Source organism: Macaca thibetana, chromosome X (genome assembly GCF_024542745.1).
Source record: "Macaca thibetana thibetana isolate TM-01 chromosome X, ASM2454274v1, whole genome shotgun sequence".
In the NCBI taxonomy this organism is placed as follows: domain Eukaryota; kingdom Metazoa; phylum Chordata; class Mammalia; order Primates; family Cercopithecidae; genus Macaca; species Macaca thibetana.
In genome coordinates, this window is record NC_065598.1 from 118,234,939 (window position 1) to 118,257,638 (window position 22,700).

Genomic DNA, 22,700 nt, shown 5'->3' on the forward strand with positions numbered 1-22,700 from the left:
CTAGTATAAAATCTAACCCCTCGTTGGAAAATCAGAGTTGAAGTTTATAAAGTGTCTCCCTGCTCTTTTGGGTGAGGGATTGGTTGCTAAAGAATCTGCATGTATTATACAGGCTTTTCAACCAACAGCAATATGCTTAGTCTACCACTGTGCCCCTGCTGGCACAGATGAGACTAGTCCAACTCTGCCAACAGCTGCCACTTACAGCTAAAAATTGAAAAAGTGGCAGCAGATAAAAGAGAGGGGGAAAAGGTATTGGGCACGGGAGGATGAAAATGGAAGGGATGGGTGGCATTTACATTCATGACTTCAGTGGAGAGTTTTCAAGTGCATAGCCACCAAAATATTTTTCTGCCTCTCATCTTTAGTTACTGACCCACCCTCATCACTCTTCAAGCCAAATGACAGTGAAGATGGCCACAGATCTTGTTCTTCCACCTCCTCTTACAGCTGACCAAGCATGGATGGGGACCTGGCTACTTTCAGGAGTGAAGTGAGACATGCTGAAAGTCACTTTCCCCTGGTACAAAATATATTGTTCACTCACATGAAATCAAAACTAAAACCTCCTCATTAAAGTTATTCCTTTGGGACAAGGCATTGAAGGTTCCTATTAAAATGCAACTGTGTTATCTAAAAGGAGAAACACCTAGTGCCTGGCAAAGAGTAGAGGTTCTTTAAATGTGGCATTTTTAATATTAAATTTTCACTGCCTGCCATTAGAACCTTAGTAAAGATTGTCTCCTGGGCCTTTTGAGAAGCTACAATGGAAAGATTTTAATGTGGAACATTGGCTTAGACTTGATAGCAGAGTCTGAAGTTATGTGGAATATGAGGAGAGAGGAAGATGACAGCATGAGGAAACTTGGGGGACAAGAGGGCACTTTTAGCAGGTGAGAAAGAGGGAAGGGAGTTTGCAAATTAACATTTATTGATTTTTCTCTGAGGTAGGCACTGAATTAGATGCTTTCATATCAATTATCTTACTTAATTTTCACAATTGCCTTATAAAGAAAGATATTAATATTCCCATTTTGAAGATGAGAGAACTGGGGTTCAGATTAACAAAGTTGTTCAAGGTCACACACTGCCTGTATGTGATGGGACTTAGACTTGAACCTGGACCTGTATGCCTCCTAAGCCCATGTTCCTGAATAATGCTATGTCCCTGTCTACATTTGGCAGGGGGTGACCAACCTTATCTCTGCTACCCGCTTTGCCCTAATGCTTCTTCCACTGAAAAGATGAGTCTCCTCAGACTCTCATGTTTCTCCTTCACTCCTGTCCATGAAATAGCAAAATGGAGACAAAAGATTTCTATGGGTGGTGGGTGGGAGGAAACTATGCATTATCAGAATGAATAGAAATTCGGAAAGGGCCTAGAACAATTTTTCTGATTTGAAGCCATTTTGTTCCATTGTTCCAGGCTCCAGCCTAAGTCTTGCCAAATCCAAAGTTCTGGAGTAATTGATATACTAGCTGGGCTCCAGGGTCCTTCTATCCCCTGTATATTCCCAATTGTATCCCCAATGTATATCAGTTCGCTTTACACTGGAAGGAAAGTTCATGTTCCACTTAGACCAGCAGGAGAGGATATGAAAAGGAAAATAGCAGGTGTGGGGAGGATAAAACCCATGCCTTCTACAGTAACTGTAAAGTAAAAGTGAAAAACGTAAGAGATAAAGAGGATTCTTTTTCCTCATTGCAGGAGAAAGGGGCTAGGGAGAGGGGTCGATAGCCCAGGAGGTTCATCCGCAACATGCTATGGAAAAGGCCACCCGTCACTGAAATCTGGTCGGTACTGTAGGACTTCATATGTTCTTTGCTCGCCTTAGAGCAGAGGGGAAGAAGAGTCAGAAAGAATTGATAACCTCTGAGGTCATCACTCAGGGACCTAGGCTGCTAAGTCCAGAGGCAACACCAAGGGAGCAATGCAGCTAGGTACAGTTTTCTCCAACCTCAACTTTCAATCCCCACCCCCAGACCAGCTCATTCCCACACCTCCCTCCTCCTTGGTCAGTGAGCCTGAGCGTCCTTTTCATTAACCTTTTAGTTACTACCTCGACGCACATACTTTTTCCTACGCCCTCCAAAGAAGTCAGCCCCATACTGCCCATCACTGCCCAGCACCGCCCACCCCATGCCCCAGCAAGCCGGCCTCAGCACTAGTTTAAGGGGAGGGACACGCCTCCCAAAGCTGCGGGGATGGGGGTGGGGGTTGCTCACTCGCCCTCGGATCTCTGCTGTAAAAGCGGAGCGGCAGAGACCGGGCATGCGCAGCATCTTTGGGCGCATTGTGATGGGAACTGCTTCTCTGAGTCTCTACAAAGACTCTGGAGTAACCACTAATGGCCCTCCTAAGGCCCCCCTTCTTTAAGACAGACACACAAACACAGAGGCAATGCAGCTTTTTTTTTTTTTTTTTTTGAAGGGTGGGAGGAAGTTGCAGCTTAAAAGGTTGATCCACGTTAGGAGTGGTATATTTCTATTGATCCCATCTTCCGTGTCGACAAATGCCAGCGCCTAGGCTTTGCAGTCCGGGGCTGCAGTTTGCAGTAGAGCTAAGCGGTGTGCGGCTTTAATTCCACGTCAGATCAACTTTGATCAATATCCCCCTACCGGCCCAATTGGAAGAGCCCAATTCACCGGCACTGAGCCTTTTCGCTCTTTCCTTCCCCCCCGCCCCCCCCCCCCCCCGCTTTAGACCTACCATCTTTTGCGGGGGGGACGCGGGGAGAGTCTCAGATTGTCTTGATAATTTATTCTTTCATTCTCTTTCTTTTGCTTCTCTATTTTTGTTTTTCGGTGTTTTGCTTGTTTTGTTCTGTGTTTTAGGTTTTTATTCTCTCTCTCTCTCTCTCTCTCTCTCTCTTTCATCATAGGGAGAGGAATCGCTTTGGCAAACCCAGCTTGCAGCCAATGAACCCGCCTTCCAGATTGGTGTGAAGACAGAAGTGAGGTGGGGGGAAGGGAGGGGGTGTGAGAGATCCTGGGAGTGAGAGGGAGAGAGAGGGAGCAAGAAAGGAAGAGAGAGAGAGCGAGAGAGAGAGAGCGAATAAGAGAGAGAGTAAGAGAGAGAGAAGAAGAAGAGGAAGAAGAGGAGGCGGCGACAGCGGAGGAGGAGGAGGACTAGTGTGGGGTGGAAAGGAAGAGTGAGCGAGAGCAAGTTAAGGGGAGGGGGTGTAAGAGCCAACGAATTATTTTTCTTTTTCTATTATTATTTTGACGACTCCTGAGTTGCGCCCATGCTCTTGTCAGCTTCGTTTTAGGCGTAGCATGCCCAGGCAGAAGAAAATGGGGCAAAACGTGCTCCGGGCGGTCTTCTTTTTAGTCCTGGGGCTTTTGGGTCATTCTCACGGAGGATTCCCCAACACCATCAGCATAGGTAAGCGCAAGCGAGCCAGTCGGTCGGTCCAGGCTCTCCGAGACCACTGCCCTGGCAGGGCTTTCGCTGCGGTGGGTCCCTGTCTTGTATGGCCTGGGAACTGGGACTGGGGCCGGGGACCGGCAGAGATGGTGCGGGGCGGGGGGCGGGGCGGGGGGAATCTGAGCCTCAAAGAGGTGGCTGGTCTGAAGAACCTCTGGGACAAGAGAGGGGTCTCCTGGGGATAGTGGGGGTAAAATGCTAGGTTTTCCGAGCTGAGAGGAGCACCGGAGGCGAGCAGGAGGCTGGGATGCTGCAAGGGGGTGAAGAGTCGAGGTTTTTCAGCTCGCTGCTCTGGACTTTGCCATGGCGTGCGTGCAGCTCCTGGAAGTTGTCCCAGGGTGATGCCGACTGTCTGGCCGCGCCAGGGCGCATAACCCGGGCCCGGGGTGCTCAGTCCGGGGTCTCCGGCTGTCGGGAGACAGGCTGGTGCTGGGGGAGGTGGAGCCCACTTTGGATCTCCCAGACCCGGGCAGCAGCCGGAGTCGGTGGTGGATGGGGTAGGAGGCGGAGGTGAGACAAGGGGGTTAGACAAGGAGCTGAGCGGGCAAGCAGCGAAGTCACGCAGACCACGAATTCATGAATTGCCGCTGTGTCTGTCTGCAGCCCGGCTCCTGGGCTCCTGGAGGGAGTTATCTTGGCTTCTGTCTGTATTTACAAGTCTAGAAGTTAGAATTTTTGCCATTACTGAACCAGCCCCCTGTATTGTCACGGGTGAGGGTGGCTATGGGGAACGGGTTGGGGTAGCAGGGGGAACAATATTGTTTTTCTTCCCAATCTTTCCCTTCACACAAGGAAAAGATGACCAGCTGTGCGGATGGGGAGGTGGGGTGGGGGGCGACTAGAAAAAAAAGAAGGCTTCCGCCTAAGAAAGAACCAAGTCTCACTCTTGGTTCCATCGTCCTAACCCAAAACAGCCCCCTCTTCTCCCTTCTCTCTAGCCTCTTCTTTTCAGTCTAGAAAATCCAGGTTTCTCTTGGCCAAAATCTGAGTTCACAAGTCTTGAAAGACACACAGGTTGAATATCAATCCTCAATCCCATATCCCAGTAGCATTGAGAGGTATCCGGTATCTATATTGTTCCCCAATTTCTAAATGGCCCTAGGGTGGGGGAACACAAGCCAAATCTCCGTTCCCTTTGCTTATAGGTGGACTTTTCATGAGAAACACAGTGCAGGAGCACAGCGCTTTCCGCTTTGCCGTGCAGTTATACAACACCAACCAGAACACCACCGAGAAGCCCTTCCATTTGAATTACCATGTAGATCACTTGGATTCCTCCAATAGTTTTTCTGTGACAAATGCTTGTAAGTAGATCTGCTTTTCCTCCCTTTGGGACGTTGGGGACCTCATTTGCATCTTTCTTGTGGCACTTAGGGTCTGTGTGTGTGCTGGGAGATGACTGCCTCAGTAGATATTTTAGGGGCTCTGATCCATCCGGTTTCATGCTGCATAAATCAACTCCAAAGGATACTGCTGAGGGGCTTAAGACAGTAGGAAAAACTCAAGACAGTGGGCAAAAGTCTGCTCCAAATAGTGTTTGATGCAAAAGTTTCATTTTCCTCCCTGCTAACCTAGTGTGTTCCTTCTCCAACTCTCTCTCTCTCTCTCTCTTTTTTTTTTAACTGGGGAAAAAAAAGAAAGAAAAAAATAGCATGGTTGTTCAGAGAAATTTCTTCAGATGAGATTAAAAAAAGAATCAGCAGCTTCTTGATTGAGTCAATTCAGGATGTACATCACTTGACTGTTAAAGCTAGTGCCTGGCTGTAGGAACGAGCTGAATTTGACAATTGCCTAATGTGTAGGAAGCAAATATGAGAAATTCTGCAAACAAGTGACCTTGAGGGGCAGAACAGGCTGGGTTCCCTGGCCTCTTTCTGTCCTCAAATATTACCTTACTTACTGAGAGAGCTCTGATAGGAACTGATAAGACTACAAACTGATTGCAAGTGATGAATGCCTAGCGAACTGAGGGGAAGGGAGAAAATGGTGATCAGGTGATGATTTGGAAAACTAGTTCTGCCTCCCCTAGTGTTGTTCACCCCCATGATCGTTAAGGACAACACAGTTCTTAATTTAGAGCAAGGAGGGGGCAGGAGGAGAGGAGGCTTGGAGCAGGAAAACTGAATATGGAAAGAGAAGTAATTCAGCCCCAAAGCCGGTTCTGAAATCCTTAGCCGTACCCCGTGATTATTCCTCTGAAAAGGGGACATTTTGTAAAATACAACCAAAGGAACCTAAATGGCTAATAGCCTGTTGGACATATGGTTTTACTTGAATGGAATGTTTCGTGAGAAAGACTGAGAATTCTTCATGTAAGCTTATTTCACTAAAAGTTTTCACAACAATGAGGCTGAATATGGTATAAAATATGCTTTGCTTTTATGGCTGATGTAGTTTGGAATTTGGGTTTTTTTTCCTTTCTCTTCCAAGGGAGAAATGATGTTTATGTTTGGATGGGTGAAACTTTGTGTATGACTTTCTTTAAATCCTTCTGCCTCAAAGGATACATGGTTTCCAGAAACCATCGAAAGGGTCTCTCTCCAAGGGCACAGATTCCTTGGCTTTGAAGACTTGGGCCAAGGGGTTGGGGGGGGTGATATACTCTGCAAGAAATATGACAGTTATCAGCTTTAAGAAAATTTTAGCTGAAGATACAGATCCTTATATGAACATGTTCTGAGATACTCCATATTTGACTTTCTTTGGCTTTCTGACATTGACAAAAATAGGAATTTATTAATTCCAGCTAAGTGTGAAAGTTACGAAATAGCTGTCTATACTTTGCATCTTATTTTGGTAATCCCAGCCTGTCTCCACAGCATTTACAACACACATCTGACTCTTAATCCTGCAGCACTGTGATCTTGTCAAGAGGCTGAATCTCAAATGCAGCTTCCTAAATATCAATTAGAACAGATTTAAAACTAAATACATTAAACTACCAGGGTTTATTATCATTAATAATAATATTTATTTCAACTCCCTTCAGTGTCTTTTCACTGATGAGAACTGGGATAAGAGAACCATTTGGTTTCTCAGAAATGATTGATTTCCAAGGTTTTTGGTCCTGTTCTTATGGTCAAACCAGATTGACACCCACCAGCCCTAGACTATCGGAACCCCACTCAAGAAGCAATCAGAAATGATTCTTGCCATGTGAAAATCTCAGGTTTAGGAAAAGGCAATAAGTCATCCATATTGGTATTGAGTTGCCTTATTGCCTTACCTCTCAGGGCAATAAGAGAACAACCATGGGAAAGGAAAAGAAATTGATGAAAATCCCTCACCGTAAATTCATAGCATTTCCACTTACAAGGCTGGGTTGTGGCTAGGGGCTTGAGAGTTTGGGAGAAGGAGTGTGGCTCACTGGACAACAAGAAAAAAAACGAAAACGTGACCTTGCCCTTAGTTATGTCAAATACACATGTATGCATGCACGGACATACGCAGGAAAAACAGCTAGAAAAACCAGTGTTGTGTATCTAGCTGCCTGTTGCTTTCTCTGAAGACAGAGGAGGAAAGCTGTCATCTTCTCTGGTCCCTGAAACAGACATCTCTGAATGTCACAATCATTGAACGGGGGCCAGAACTCAAAGCTGTCTCCAGGCAGCTGCTGCCTGGTAGCTTAGTATGAGAAAGATGACTCGTCTAACCATAGTCTTTGAATGCAGAAACCAATGATTTCAAGGGGCCAAAGAAGCCCTGGAGGTGTTTCTCATTTCTGCACCTGGCTTTGATTGTTCTTTTTCTTGTGGAAGTGAAGATCAAATATTTCCAACTGGCATGAAATTCTAGTTCAGTGCTGGAGCCTGACAGGTGACCCCCAGGTTCCACTCCTCCAATTGATCGCCCTGATTGTGCAAAGAAAAATCTCTGTATCCTCTGGCCTGCCCTTCTCTGGAGACCTAGGGAGAATTCCGGAAAACCACAGATGAGTCTCAATCTGGCCAACCACCTCTCCTATCTGGTTCAATATGGAATGGGCTGCAAAAATTAAAGAAACTTTCCCTTATTCCTAGGCAAAATTCCTAGTTTCAACTTTCCTTAGCACTAGAATTGATCTCTTCTCATGCTCTTTCCTGCACCCTCAATCCTGAGGCAGGCACACACTTTCTAGGGTGTAGGTGTGCAGGTAAACGAATATACAAAGAATAAACAAAGGGTAATTCCTTCATTTTTGTGTCCCTGTTCTCCGTTCTCCCTCCGCATTACCCACCCCTACAACCTCTGACAACCTATTTGAAAAGTTTCCTTGTGATGAATCCCAGGCATCAGCTATTTAAAGACTCTTCTTCATCAGAAACCAATTCTTTTGCACAACCCCCAAGAGGTTTGCTTAAGACAGACTCCAACTTTATTCCATGTCTTACAAGGCCAATAAGAGCCGCACTGGCTTTGAAAGGTGGTTAATTTGGGATCTCAGCTCAGAGATGGATTGAAGTTTATCTAAGAGACACACCTGATTTGAAGCACATGTTCCCATTTCATGGGAATTTATAGAGTTTGCTGCCTTACTTTTTAACTTAGCTAGATAACCCCAGAACCAAGAATGGTGTGAATATTTTGACTTCAGGATATATACATTCATAGACACACAATCAGTATATATGAAAAGAGATGTATACACATGTAAGTTACATGTTTGTTCTTTAGAAAACAGATTTGATAGTCCTAAGGCTTTGGGGGCAGCGATATGGAAACACCAAGGGATTGATGTGTCCCATTGTGTGGCTTTGCTGTCCCGGTTCCTCAGGAAACGTCGCCGATTCCCTTGAAGTCCCCTCCTGTGTCTTGCTGCTGTGCACTTGTAGTGCACTCCACACTACACCGCCCCAGCCTCTGCAGTGTCAGCTCATTAGCACACAGATCTCATATTCCCTCTCCGCACTGTCATTGCAAAAATTGCTGTTGTACACCTTTACAGCCAACAAATGTGCTTGTGGATTACGCACTGTTTGCAAGAAGCAGGGAAAAGGCAAATGTAACCTTAAAGGTTATTCACCATGGAATTGTGCTCTAAATGCATTGGCTTAAATAAAAATCTGTTGATGGAGGCACAATGGTGATGGTGGGATTGAGAATAGGACTTAGGAGTGCAGGCTCTAATGGAGTCCCAAGTAAAATTCCTTTTGCTGGCTAAACCTAACCCATCAGATGCAAATTTTTATTCCATTAATTTTTTTCAAGCCATTTGAAATATATCTGCTGAGAACACACTCCTTTTATAACTGAGCGCGTTTCACTACCAAATACACTTAGCTGAGACAGGTTTCTTTCTCTTTCCTACAGAGTCACAATCTAATTATCTAATTATTCTAATTGCCAAAATCAATTTAACTATTTATGTCCATTTGGGAAGGAAATGTCTCCTTTGATCCTATTCTTTGCAGTTTGGTGGGTTTTGTTTTGTCTTGGTTTGGCTTTGGTGTCTGTCCTTTCCATGTAAGATTTGGAAACCAGGTGAAGACTCCTGGGATCAAGATCAAGGCTCCTTCCTTTAAACAGATTTTGCCATACTACCCAACATTGACTGCTCTGGCTCCACTCCCTCCCTCACTCCCCCTCTTCCCTGCCTTTGTGCCTTTGCTGCTCTCCCTCTCTCCTCTGTCTGCTGGCCAGCCTTCAGTAAGCTTGCCGGCTTAGCTCACTTCTCAGCCCGTCTGGCTTAGCCCCCTAAAGCACAAAGACGTTGCCTTAGTAGTGCCAGTCAAAAATTTAAGTCATCTTTTTACAAGGTTTATTATGGTTTTTAAAATTTATTTTTCACAGGGCGGGGGAGGGAAGAAGCTGATGCTGTTCATTTGGGCCATAAAAATAGATGGCAATCAGCAGGCTGTAAAGGTGAGCTTCCTGCAAAGTGTATTACCTCCCCGAGAAGGCAGCTTCCTATTGATCTACTAAATCGGGGGGAGAGCAGCAAGAAGGATTTGAAGGAAAGGAATAAGGGGAATTATTTTGTTCCCCATCTACATTTACTGCAAAATGGGCCATGGTTTTTCTTCCTCTCTGCAATTTTAACTTTTTTCCCTAAAATGAAACTAGTTTTTCACATTTTCCTACTTCTGCCCCTACAGAGGTAATTTCCTTAATTCTGCATTTCCCTCCCTAGTCCCTAAGATTGAGTGATAATAGTGGAGGATCGATGAGCTTTTTGTTCTGTTTTTGGCTCCTGATGTATTTTTAAATTTCATTGTTATGGGTAGTCAGAGGTGATTGGCTGGTTTCATTTTAACAGATTGAAAAATAAATGACGCTCCTGAGGCATCATTATTTGTCTTCCTTTGTGGATAAGAGATTTGTCATTTTTACACAGTTGGTTTAAGGATTAAATGATGGCATAGATTTTAAGAGAGGGTCAGAATTTTAGAAGATAGAATTCCATAACTTTGGGGGAGACTAATAAACATGCTTATCCAGATGATTTCCCTATCAACGTCTTAGATAGAGACTGCAAAACAAATTTGAAGGACCTTTCATAAAACCATCTATCTTCAATGAAGGTCAAGCAAATAATCTGTATACTTTACCTGCTCCATTAAAAAATCAAGTTTTGACTTTATTCCTTTGGCTTTGTTATTTTGAGTCTTATTAGATAAAATATCCACAGAAGGGTGCAATTAAAACCCCAGGTGGGGGTGATAGGTATTCTTTAGCAGCACTGTGGGAGTTGTGCAGACAAAAGGAATTCCCTCCAGCTTGGTAGTTGCTCAGAAACTGTCTGGGCTCCAGATACAGAGCTACAGATAGCCTCAACCTGTGTGGGATGAGCCTTGGGCTAAGGCAGCAGCCCCTAAAAAGGGTCAGTCCTTGCCAAAGGTTAACATGGACAGAAATTGTCTTCCCCATATTTCTACGTCTTCTATTGCCATTATTTTCTTCTCTTGCTCTATCCGTCCAGTTTGTCTCACTCCCTTTTGCTGGTCTCTAACTGCCTACTCACTGACCAGCCCCTGATTCTGGCATCCCATCCACACTAAACTTACCTAGGGACTATTTTCTACCCTAGACTTTTCCAGACCTAATTCCCAGACCTTCTCCTTCTCCACCAGAATATCTCTATTCTTGGTCCATCCTCCAAGGATGTAGAATGCAGTAGGGCCTGCACTCTACTTTGGGGGTGACAGCTTTATATCTAATATAGGTATATATTTCATACATATGAAAGTATCAGATAAATGGTAAAGGGTTAATATATGTAACAGGGGGAGTATTTGCTTTAAATCTAGGGACTATGGGAAACATACTGCCTCAATTTCAAGGAAAGATACTTAAATAGGAGTGTTTCTGGGTATTATTCACAGAGTGACCGTCCACTCTACCCAAACTAAAGGTCAGCTGGCTTTGGTCATAGAAGACTTTTACAGGCCAAAGTACAAGTCTAACTGCACATAGTAGGTTGGGTGTAAGTACACCCGAGGCATAGGCAGGTTCAACTTCTTCATGTTGAATCTAAAAGCCTTTGGGGGTAATTTGGGAAGCTGCTAAAGTTCATAGGTATTTATTTTATTAAAGAGGCTGTTGTGGAGTCTGAACCTGCCTATGTGGGCACTGTCAGGAGATGCACTGGCACAGAAGGAAGGTTATAGGAGAGGATAAGGGTGGGAGAGAAGCTGTGTTTCCAGCTGTAAGTTTCCTTTCCCTGGGATGGTATGTGGAATGCCATATTTAAGAGGTAACATCTGTCTCACAGTCACTAAATGGTACCTCTGGAGGTATTTGGAAGCATAGTTAAGCAGTATCTCCTCCTCCCTCCATCCTTCCCTTACCTTGTCTCAAACATACACTCTGGCCTCCCTTCCAGTAGAAATAACCAGCATAGTCTCTTCTGGATTTCCAGTTGGTCATTGGTCACAGAAGTGTTTACATCCCATGCTCTATCTGGACTTCCCTGTTCCTCAGTTCCCAACTGTCACTGGCTTCTTAAGCAATTATCCTCAACACAACCATCATTTGATCTTATTTGGAGGGTGCAGGGGAACAAGGATAAGAATAAGGAGAGGAAACACAGCTGGTAATGATCCCTCAACCCTATGAGGCACAATTCAGTGTAGAACAGCACTTCTTAATTTTTCATGTGCACACCAATGACCTAGGAATCTTGCTAAAACAAAGATTCTGATTCATTAGGTCTGTGATGGTGCCCAAGAATTTGCATTTTTAGCAAGCTCCCAGGTGATGCCAATACTTCTGGTCCTGGAACCACACTTTTAGTAAGAAGAGCCCAGAGCAAGGAGACTGTGATCATTAAAGGAAAAGGCTCTCGCAGACAAGCTCTTATCCATGTGTGTATCTTCTTGCCCTCCAAAGAAGGTTCTGCAAGAGACACATTTGGCTCATTCTTACTCAAGTATGTATCTGTCACATTCCCAACAAGCCCGTGTCTATTTCAGCCAGGTCTGTGGATGGCATTACTAGATATCTGATGATAGCATTTAGAGTTGTTTTATTGTAGGGATGTGGAGTGGGGACTGAAAGGCAGGTTCAGAGAGGAAGTAGATCATGAGCTCGGGTGACAGTGTCTTGGCTTCTTGCCACACCCCAAAGTGCCCCTTTTAGAAACAACCTGCTCAAGAGAGCGAAGGTTGGCATGCAGTTCCAACTCCCTTTCCACTTTGCTTCTCTGGGTCAAGGCATGCCAGAAGGAGGCATGTAACATCTGCTCCTCAGCTGTCTGACTTCCCTTAAACAGGGTTAGAAACAAGAAGTACAACACAACCTGAATTCTCTCTGGTTCCCTAAGAGACTGAAAAATTTACTCCATTTTCAAGGCCTGTGCCAGGCACACATTGATGGGAGGGAAGGGAAGTAATGTCACTTTCTAGCAGACCTGAGTTGAGAACTGCTCCAGGGAAGTCATTAAAAACTTACCCAGTGTCATTTGAGTACCGCAAAATAGCAAAATTCCCTGGAAAAATTGCCCCCCAACACTGTGCCATTAGTCTGAAATTCCACAAATTCGTTTATTTGTATTACTGCACTGAAAGCCTGTGCCAAAATGCAAGTGTGCTATCTGGAAGGGAATAAATTAAATCCTTATCAGTCATTAATACTTCAACCAGAATTCTCTGTTCAGATTACCACCTGTTACCTTGCAGGATCCTCCAAGGGGGCTTTCCAAGACAGATAAATGACCCAGAACAAGATACCTGCCCAAGGAAGTGAGGCACCAAATGGACTGTGGGCATTCAGAGGGGCGCTGGTAGACTCTTGAGGATAAGGAAGATTCCCTCAAATACACTTCACCTATTTTTCAACATTTGACCTTCTCCATGGATAAATTCTGGTACTTTATTCACTAAGATTTTAGTTATCTTTAACTATTTTAGTTGCCTTTGACTTAAGTCGTACCCTTCTGATGGTAGTGGGCCTGCTGCCTGTTCTGTGTGTGGTGTTTGCTGCAATAGGTGATTTCAGCTTCAGGATTTTCCACAGTTACTGTGGAAAATTTTCAGAGATAAAATCAGTTTGTGATGAGGGGTGGTGAGAATTTTTTTAAGGTTTTAAAAATTGTTGTGATCAAAAATAATTCCCTCTCAATTATCCATGATTGGATGAACTACCTTGCCAATTACTCATTGCAACCAGGGCCCTCATCTTTGTAGCTCCCCAGAAAGGGGTCAAACCACAGGCGATAAATGAGATGGGAAGGGGTCAGGACCCAGCTCACAGAGGGGTAAGTTCATGGGTGTGGGTACAGGTCTTTGTGTAGGTGAACACCCTTGTACAATTAAGATCAGAAAGGCCATTAATGTCCAAAGTCAGTCAGAACCTGTTACACATTCTCAAATATCCTAGTATGTCATTGCAGTTTCCAAAGCTCCTTGTTCATTTAACAGTGTTTCTTGAATTGGGCCACTTGCTTCAGAATCACCAGAGATGCTTATTAAATATGAATTCCTGGGTCATACCCTAGATGTATTGAATCAGAAAATATCAAGATAAGCATTTTACCAAGGTCTATGGGCGATACTAAATGCATACTTTGTTTAGGAATCATAGGTTTAAAAAGCCCCAGAACTACAGAGATATACAGGTTCAGATTGGATATTTATTGAATACCCACTGAGCACCAGGTATTATGCCAGGCACTTTCACATATGTTACTTCTCTATGTAACTGAGGTGCTATTGGCCTATGCAAGCATTAGAGAATTTGGCTTTCAGGCTGGAAATCTACGACTTGGAAGAACTAAGAGACTAACCTCAAGTCATAGTCTCTGAGGGAAATAAAACAAAATGCTCTTTGAGATGGTAAATAGAGACAAAGGAATTATTTTCATTTTGACAATGCTTCTTCCTTTCTTTGCTTATTAGCTAATGATTCGTCCTCAGACATGCTCTGAACTAGATGTCATGGCAAATGCCAACCCACTTATTAAAAATAAATTTATTACAATCAGTTCATATAGCAATCAATATGCCCTCTTCCCCATCCTTGCTATCAACAAATTTAAAACCAGAGCTAAAATAATAACAGTTACCATTTATTAAACCCGTACCACATGGAAGGCACTCTGCTAAGCATTTTACATGCTTTATCTCATGGAATCATCACAATATTGCTACAAGCGAGGAACTCTCATCCCCATTTTCTAAAAGAGGAATCATAGGTAGTTCAAAATGTATAAGCAACTAGCTCAAGGTCACACAACTAGCTAAGTAGTGGAGCCAGGATTCGACCTGAGATCTTCCTGTCTCTAGAGCCTGAATCAATTTCAACTTGTGTTGAAATTTCAAATGCATATAGGGGCTATGCTGACCACATAAATGTGGTAGGTAATTGGACCAGGTGTGTTATAATAGGGAATGGTGGGGCCTATGGCAATCCAGAGAGTCCATGCTTCTGCCTGAAGACATTCAAATTCAATTTTCTTAAGCCACTATGGTACAAACAAAGTGCCTGCAACAGGACCTAGAGGGACTGGGAGTGGAAAGTCCACGTTTCTGACCTCTGCACTATACTATATACCTCCTTTTAGCAGCTAGGTTACTGGTTGAGGGAAGTTCTATTAACTGGTAGTTATAACTACTGAGAACAGCAGAGAGAAAAGCTCTTCTCAGTAAAAACTCTATTTTGACTTTCTTCTTATAGTGTGCCATCAAAGTATCTCAATATGGTAGAATTTTTTCTCCTTTGTGGAAATACTTGTGGTCCCATGTACATATACTGTATATCTAGTAGCTTTTCATGACTGAGTGCCAGCTCGACTCTAACTAACCTTCCCCCAGGCAATGCGGAGGCCCTCAGCAAGGTCAGAATGCTGGCACAAGGTCATTAATAAGCGCTCAGCAGATCAGAAGAGGTGCATCACCATTGGCAGGGGGAGGGCTGTGCTTTGGGACTTCTTAGGTTCTAGAACATGCAAACCCCAGGCCCACAAATGGGAGGCCACTGGGTCAAGTAAGGCTATGTCAACAGTCACTCAAGGTAGGAACTTCCCATATACTCTAAGAGGCTCATCAACTTTAGACCAGGGTCTAAAATAGAGATGTAATAGTTGTCTGGAGTTGTAAACTAACCTAACCCAATCTGGTCATTCACAATCATTAGGTACTTTTTGTTGGATGTTAATAGCCTGCCATAGTTAAAGTGAGGCTATAGATCTTCTCCCCATTAACCTCACTACCAGCTATAACAGCAAGACTCAGACAATATTCTACTTCTCATTAAAATAATAGCAAATAGACATAAAATAATTGGATATCCTGTTCTGTAGACTCAGTCAAGTTCAGCTACCTTTGCTTCTAGGTGCTCCAACAGCACCTTGCATGAAGGTTTACTTGAGGTACACAAGACAACATTCTAGTAGCAGGATTCTGCTAACCAAAAGTCCCCATCAGTGGCTGTCCACAAGACAATTTACAAATTGAACCTACAGTACCATTTTCTCTAAGGGATAATATTATAGAGTTTATTAGATGCTTATATTTTCCTTATGCTAATTTGAGAACTCCTCTACCATATTTCTAGCCAGTCTACCTATGTCGAACACTATTAATTTCACCAACAAGAAGTTTAATGTTAATTAACAAAGCCTCTGGTGCTCATTGGAGATAAACTCCTAAGGTGATTATTAGAATCATTTCTTGATTAGAATTCTTTAAATGCTGAATAACTATTCCTTGTCTATGTATTTCCAAATGAGGGTAACTGACCACCCCTACGGTATAGATTAAGACTAAGTGACCCATATATACACTACACAATTTATGTTGAAGTCTTATGAAATAAACTATAGGTAACAGAACATTTGAGATACCATGTTTCCTATGGCCTTGGAAAACAATAAAAGTTGTAAGAGCAATAGGAGGGTGGTGGAATGAAAAATGAGACAGAACGTAGGAGATCTGGGTTCCAGTCTCAGCTCTGATATCCACTGCCTGGATGACCTTGGGTAAATCACACCTATCTCTGGCTCTAGTTTTTATCATTTGTAAACTAGGGAGGTTCTTCTGGATGATGTTTGTGACTTCCATCTTTGACATTCTATCGGCCGGGCGTCGTAGCTCATGCCTCTAATCCCAGCACTCTGGGAGACCAAGGTCGGAGGATCACCTGAGGTCAGGAATTCAAGATCAGTCTGGCCAACATTGTAAAACCCCATCTCTACTAAAAATACAAAACTTAGCCAGGCGTGGTGGTGTGTGCCTGTAGTCCCAGCTACTCAGGAGTCTGAGGCAGGAGAATCACTTGAACCCAGGAGACGGAGGTTGCAGTGAGCTGAGCTCGTGCCACTGCACTCCAGACTGGGACACAGCGAGACTCCATCTCAAAAAAAAAAAAAAAAAAAAAAGACATTCTGTCATTAATTTTTGTCCAATTCTTACCATCTCATTTCATTTCTTACTGAGAAAAGACCATCCAAAATGAAGCGCCTCAAATTCTATATCTAGAAATTCCTCTTCATATTCATCTACTCTCTGCCTTTATGAGAGCCTGTGATAAAAATTATTGAATCCTTGAAATAAATGGTTAGTATTTCAGCCAGTTGTGGCTTATCCTTGCACATCCCAACTCTTCCACTTACTAGCTGTGAGACCTTGGGCAAGTTACTTAACTTCATTGTACCACAGATTCCCCAGTTATAAAGTGGTGATAATAATAGTTCTTACCTCATAGGATTGCTGAGAGTTTTAAATAAAATAATTCACAAATGTATGTAAAGCACTTAGATCAGTGCCAGGGCCATCAGTGAGCTTTCTTCATGGGCCCTGGAATCAAGAGCCCAAGAGAGGCCCTCCATACTGTTCATTCTCCTCTGGAGCAGGCACTGCCCTGGCACACAAATGGCACATACCTATTTCTAGCAGTTGATAATCCTTTTAGTCTCTTGCCATTCATATGATGAAAGCTCAACAGAGATGCATTTCTGGAACATCTCTGGGTCTAGGCAATTTTTCCACTAAATATCACAGCCTCTTGCAAGCATTCAGTGTACTTTCTGCAAGAGCTACTAAATGCATTTTAATCTTGGCTCTCTTACTAGCCATATGACTGTGAGCAAATTACAGAACCTCTGTTAGCCTCAGTTCCGTCATCTGTTTAATGAGAATAAATATAATAGTAACTATATTATAATGTTGTTGTGAAGATTGGGATCATCCACATAAAATATTGACCATAATGTCTAACATATGCATTCAACATATAAACACAGAGTACCGAAGTGGTTGGTAAGGAATAGAATTAGTCAGAACCAAACTGTGGAAGATATTCTTCCCATCTGTAACTATCCCCAAAGCCCTTCAAACTAACCTATATGCCCTGTGAATCTGTAGCTGAAAAGAAGCTGAATGAGATCACCTTTGAATACCCACAATGCTGCCTTGGGCATAAGAGGTTTGCTTGGGGACAAAAAAAAAAAGTGGAGAAAGAAAGAATTTACTTGATACCTAAAAAAAAAACCAGGGCACACATACCACTAAGCCTAATCATGCCACCACTAAGCGAAATTGTCCAGAAGGACACGATCCCTTCTGATATTTTTTTTTCTCTAAACTGGATATGATTTGGGTAAAGCAGCATGGATAGTAATATGATAACCTTAGCACTTGCTGGCTCTAAGGAAAGAATAATCTTTCTTCAAATGTGACCTCTATTTTAATGTGTTTAAAGTGGGAGAGTGGGAGAGTGGGAGAGTGGAAGAGTGGATCCCAGATCCTGGATCCTGATCCTGCACTCAGACTAGGAAAAATGTAGTTCCAACTGGGCTCTCCCAGCCATGAGTTTTCTGAGTTTTTTAAATTAAGGCTGATGTGTGAGTGGAAGTTAAGAATGTATAAGTTTGAGTGGATGTATTTTTTTCTTTTGATGGTGCTTGCCTAAATCAGATTGAAAATAGCAAAGGAAGGAGATATGGAAAAGATTAAAAGAGAAATTTTGCTAATGTGATTTTCCAGCATTGTAGTCTCTAGTCTCTTCAGAGCAAAGTTTAACTAGCTGATTCTATAAGCATAGATTCATGAGAAAGGATCCTGCTAAGGACCACCAGGCTTTTTATTCTTGAATTTTTTTTTTTTTTTTTTTTTTTTTTTTTGCTCCCGTCTCTTCTTCTATATTCTGTATCTAACAGCATGCTGTATCCAGCAGGCCAAAACCTGAGTTATGACCAAAGGCAATTTTTAGCCACTTCATTTCCCAGTGTACCCATAATCCATGAGTATCATCTCCTCTTCTCATTTCCTATTCAAGCCTATCCCTATATTTTCATGTGGAATCACTGATCTTTTTTCAGATGAAGAAACTGAAGAGGAGGAACAGAGATGCTCAGTGATGAGCCCAAGGTTACGCAGCTAATTGATAACTGAGCTGAGGTTGTAATGCAGGTTTTCCAACTTTTGGCAGTTCTCTAAGATGTCTTCCCAACATAATCCTTATTCTCTTAGCTTTCACTGCTGCACAATGACATATATAAAAATGACAACACTGTCAGTTTTAAATAGATGGCAGAGAGGAAGAATAAATCCACAGCAAGTTAATTAGAAATACAGTAAAACATGAGTTTCAGGGGCCACAATTAATCGTATCTTCCATTTAGTGCTTCCAATGTTAACCTGTCATAATTTACCACCCTCTGATCTATAGTCAAAAATGAGCAAAACAAAGTCTTGAAGTCCTTTTATAGATCACAGACCGTTTGAGCTGGATCAAATCATTTTAATCTAATTACTTCATTTTGTGGATGAGGAAAATAAGAATAAGAAAGGAGAAGAGATTTGCCAAAGGTGATGCAGCTCACTAGTAGCAGAAGTAAGTTGAGAATCTAGACTAACAGATTCTCAGAGTGGGGTCTTTTCCACCATGTTTTGCAGCCTTATCAGCAGAAAACTGTACTAAAGTAACACCACAGGTTTATTACTTTACTACCTTCTGTTATCTCTTTTTCTCTAATTGTCTAATAAGAGAATTGACTAATTCTCTTATTCTCTAGTAAGTCATATTACCCCTACCTGATTTTTTTAATGTGGAAAACGTTTTTATGATTATAGAAGTTAAAATGTAAAATTAATTTCTGCTAATTGTCAACAAACAAAAAACTTCAAAAATATAGAGAAGGAAAATTACCCAGGTAAATTTAAAATCACCCAAAATTAAGTTTTAACATGTGTTCAGATTTGTATCCTGCCTTTTTACTTTATATTATATTGGAAGCATTTGTCCAGACTCTTTGAGTGTTCTTTAAAATTTTGATTTTTAATATTTGTGTTACTGTATCGTAGTTATTTTATGACACATATGTACATACAAAACCATTACCCTACATACATATATTTATATATCTTATATATATACATATAAGTCCTATTATATATGTAAGCCCATATATATATATACACACACACACACACACACACACACACACAACCATTATACAACTTTATGCATTGAGGTGGATTCTCAATTCACTAAGGCTTACAATTATACCTCAACTTCCTCTAATACCTACATTCTATCACAGATCTGAACACACAGTAATTATGTAATAAATATTTGCTGACTTTTAGCTGCTCTGGTCTTTTTTGGGATGATCATTATTCCTCCACCGGGTAGAGCAACCAAAGTGAGAACTTGACTTTCCATCCTCTTTAAAGCACATGTTATATAACTCAACAGGCAGTATAGCAATGGTGGTTATGATCAGAAGCCAGACTTTCTGAGTTCAAATCCTGGATCTATCTCTTTCTTGTTGTAGAGCCTTGGGTGAGGAGCTCAATCCCTCTAAACCTCAGTTTTTCTTTCTGACAAATGGAGGAAATGTTAGTATCCACTGTAGTAAAAATTAAAAAATAAAATATGTGGAAAGTGAACACTCAACAAATAGTAATTGCCATTATGTTACATTTGCCAAAGGGGAATAAAGCACCAGATGTGGAGTCAAAAAACTTGAGTTCTTGTTCCATCTTTGGTATTATCTAGCCCTATGGCCTTGCATGAGTTATTTTAGTAGTCCGTGTCTCAGTTTCTTCATCTACAAAATGGAGATAGCAATTATTGAGCTGTATAGCTTATAGGGATGTTATGAAGACCAAATGAGAGAATAAATGTGAAAGCCCTTTGAAAACTATGAAGTAAAGTATAATTGTTAAGTATATAAAGGTAGATGTAACATGATTGTTGTATGGTAGGACTGGAGATGCAAAGGGTGCCGGAGACTAGGCTGAATACAGTGAGCCTGGGAAGATATTTTTAAAATAAAATTCTTTGTATTGGAAATATAGACTGTTACAGACAGAAGGGACCTTAGCGATCATCTAGTCCAACATCTTAATGTTATATTTAAGAAAAAAGATTCAAAGAGGAGAGAGCTCAAAGTCACAAAGCCAGTCCAGAAATGAAACTAGAATTCATGTCTCTTGATTTCCCAAACACATTCCTAAAGCAATCACTGCAGATCCTTATTTGTTGACCTTCATCAGAAAAAAAAAAAAAGTAGTAACAACAACAACAAAAATACAGTTGTGGCATCCATGTTGGTAGTAACTGATTATTTGGGGTTTTATCACAAGGATAAGCCACATATAGCATAGCTTTGTTGTATTTTTACCAACTTCATTCCAGGTGAGGGAAAGTAAAGGTGCAGGAAGGTGATGGGTAGGGGGAGGATTCAGTCAGGGCAAATGACCTCAGACTTGGCCAGATTCCCAGGAGATTGCTGTCATCCCCAGCAATGACCACTGCAGCACATGGTCTTTCTTTGATTATTAATATCTATCTTTGCAGTCAGTCCTCAGTTATGTGTTTTTGGAAAACTTGGTATAGTAGATGAAATTTTCAGTTGCTTAAAAATACAATTGCCAATTGTTTGATTCAAGTAAATTGATTACAGTCAGAGGACTATTCATTTTATGCTGGCATGCATACAGCCCACGTCAGGCAAGGGCTGCATCACCGATGGCAGCTCAGATATCACTGCATTCCCTGAATTATATCCCGTCAGGTACTCAGTAAATATATGTGTAGGATACTTTCATCTTTACATTTTTTTAGCTGAGATGAGAGCACATAAACATTTCTATCTGACAACCTTTTCAACTTCAACAGCACAGAAGGTTATTTTTAAAAGAAACGAGAAAGGAGTTTTTCAATAGCAAGCTCCAAAGGTGACTAAAAATGCCATCCAACAAGGCAGACCATTAAGAAATGTAGTGTGAAATGTGTTAATACAATAAACTCAAATGTGGTCTCACTAGTCTTAGCTCCCCAGAATTTTGGCTGCCTTCCCCAGCTGCCACTGTGGCCTGGACAGTGTACATCAAGATTCACCCTCTTCCCTCAATCTTGAAGTGCCCCCTTTCCGCCTTTCAGCTGAAGGAGACCTATGGCCAGAAGCAGCTTGCCCTCACCTTGTCATCCCCACAGCTCCTGCTGAAAGGGACTATCTGCCTTGGCCAGGAAGCATCAGGGAAAACAATTGGACAGCTCTGCCACGCTGCAAAGATCATGGGCTGCTGCACCTAAAATGTTCACCAGGAGGGGCCCGCCAAAATTGGGCCTCTTGTGTCTGCAGTAAGTGCCCATAGTTTGAAATCAGCAAAGTGGAAGGAAAGGGGAAAGAATCTTGTTCACCAAGTCCTGTTATGCCACAAAAAAGATCTCCCCATTCTGGAAGCTTGAAAGGAACAAATTCCGGGCAAGTCAAAGTCAAGCCTACTTTACACAGTGGGAAGTAAACATATGGAATCCCCTAGCCCAGAGTCGGTGCCAGCTGAAAATATAAATACTGTCAGATAAGGTTCAATACATGTATGACTGTTAAGGCAATGATAGGTTATTAAAGGAAAAGAGGCTGTTTGGGGACATGTTAAATCTCTGAGCTCAAAATTAGTGAGGACAAGCAGATCCTCTGACAGCCTCAGTGAATGAGTCCTGAAGATATACATGATCTCAGAACTGTGACTGTGTTCTCCAATTAAGCTAGGAAAAAATAAAGATGTGGTATTTAGGGCTTCTTGGCTCAAACTGAGATGCTAAAATCTCTGGTTTGCTCAGAGTTAAATTCTTCAATACATATAAGGGAAGTAATGCGTTATGGCAAAAAAAACAAAAAACAAAAAAAAAAACCTAGATTCCTCCCTTTGCCCTGCTGCTACTAACTAGCTAGGAGACTGTCCCTTATTTAGGCCTCACCTTTTCCCATTTGTAAAATAAGGGAATTAGATTAGGTGACTTCCAAGGTCCTTTCTAGCTTCAACTACGTTTAATTCAAATGATATTATGGGGTTCCCTTGAAGGGTTTGGAGCAGGGGAGATCCTGCATCTTTCCTTGCCCTCCCTTGCTCAGGAACTCAGAGTCTTCAAGATGTTTGAAAGATGCCCCTGATTCTACCAAGATGTTTCCTTCAAGTCTGGCCTCCACAGCAGACGTCCATGCTCTGAAATTTATATCTCATGGCCCATTCCCTGACTCCTCAAGCTCCCAATTGCCTTGTAAAGAGGTAGAACTGGTTAGATACAGGGGTTTGTTTTGTTCAGTGTGGTAGCAAGGTTGGAGAAAGTTTGGGCTCCAATATTAGAGGCAGCATTGTATGGGCTTTAAAGCTAGAGCTAGCCCGGGTTAGAATTCTGGTTCTGCCACTTCTGTGCTCATCTATAGAACTTGTCTCATCTATAGAATTACAGTGATAATACTGTCTTCCCTCTAGGGCGATTGTCAGGATTAAATGACAGAATTCGTATCAAATCCTCAGCATAATGCCTGTCATAAAGTAAATGCTGCCATCTTTTTCTGTTCTCCACTAAATAGATGTTGAGTTAAAAATTAAAACCAATAAAT

General features: G+C 42.1%; 1 protein-coding gene across 1 annotated transcript in view; it reads left to right on the top strand.

The window, feature by feature from the left end:
• Positions 1 to 22,700, top strand: part of GRIA3 (glutamate ionotropic receptor AMPA type subunit 3) — a 375,502-nt gene that overhangs the window by 51,091 nt on the left and 301,711 nt on the right. Inside the window, exons 2-3 of the mRNA XM_050776093.1 lie at positions 2,956 to 3,385; positions 4,573 to 4,731. Of these exons, the coding sequence (XP_050632050.1) occupies positions 3,277 to 3,385; positions 4,573 to 4,731 (268 nt within the window). The 5' untranslated portion in view covers positions 2,956 to 3,276. The remainder of the gene's footprint in view (positions 1 to 2,955; positions 3,386 to 4,572; positions 4,732 to 22,700) is intronic.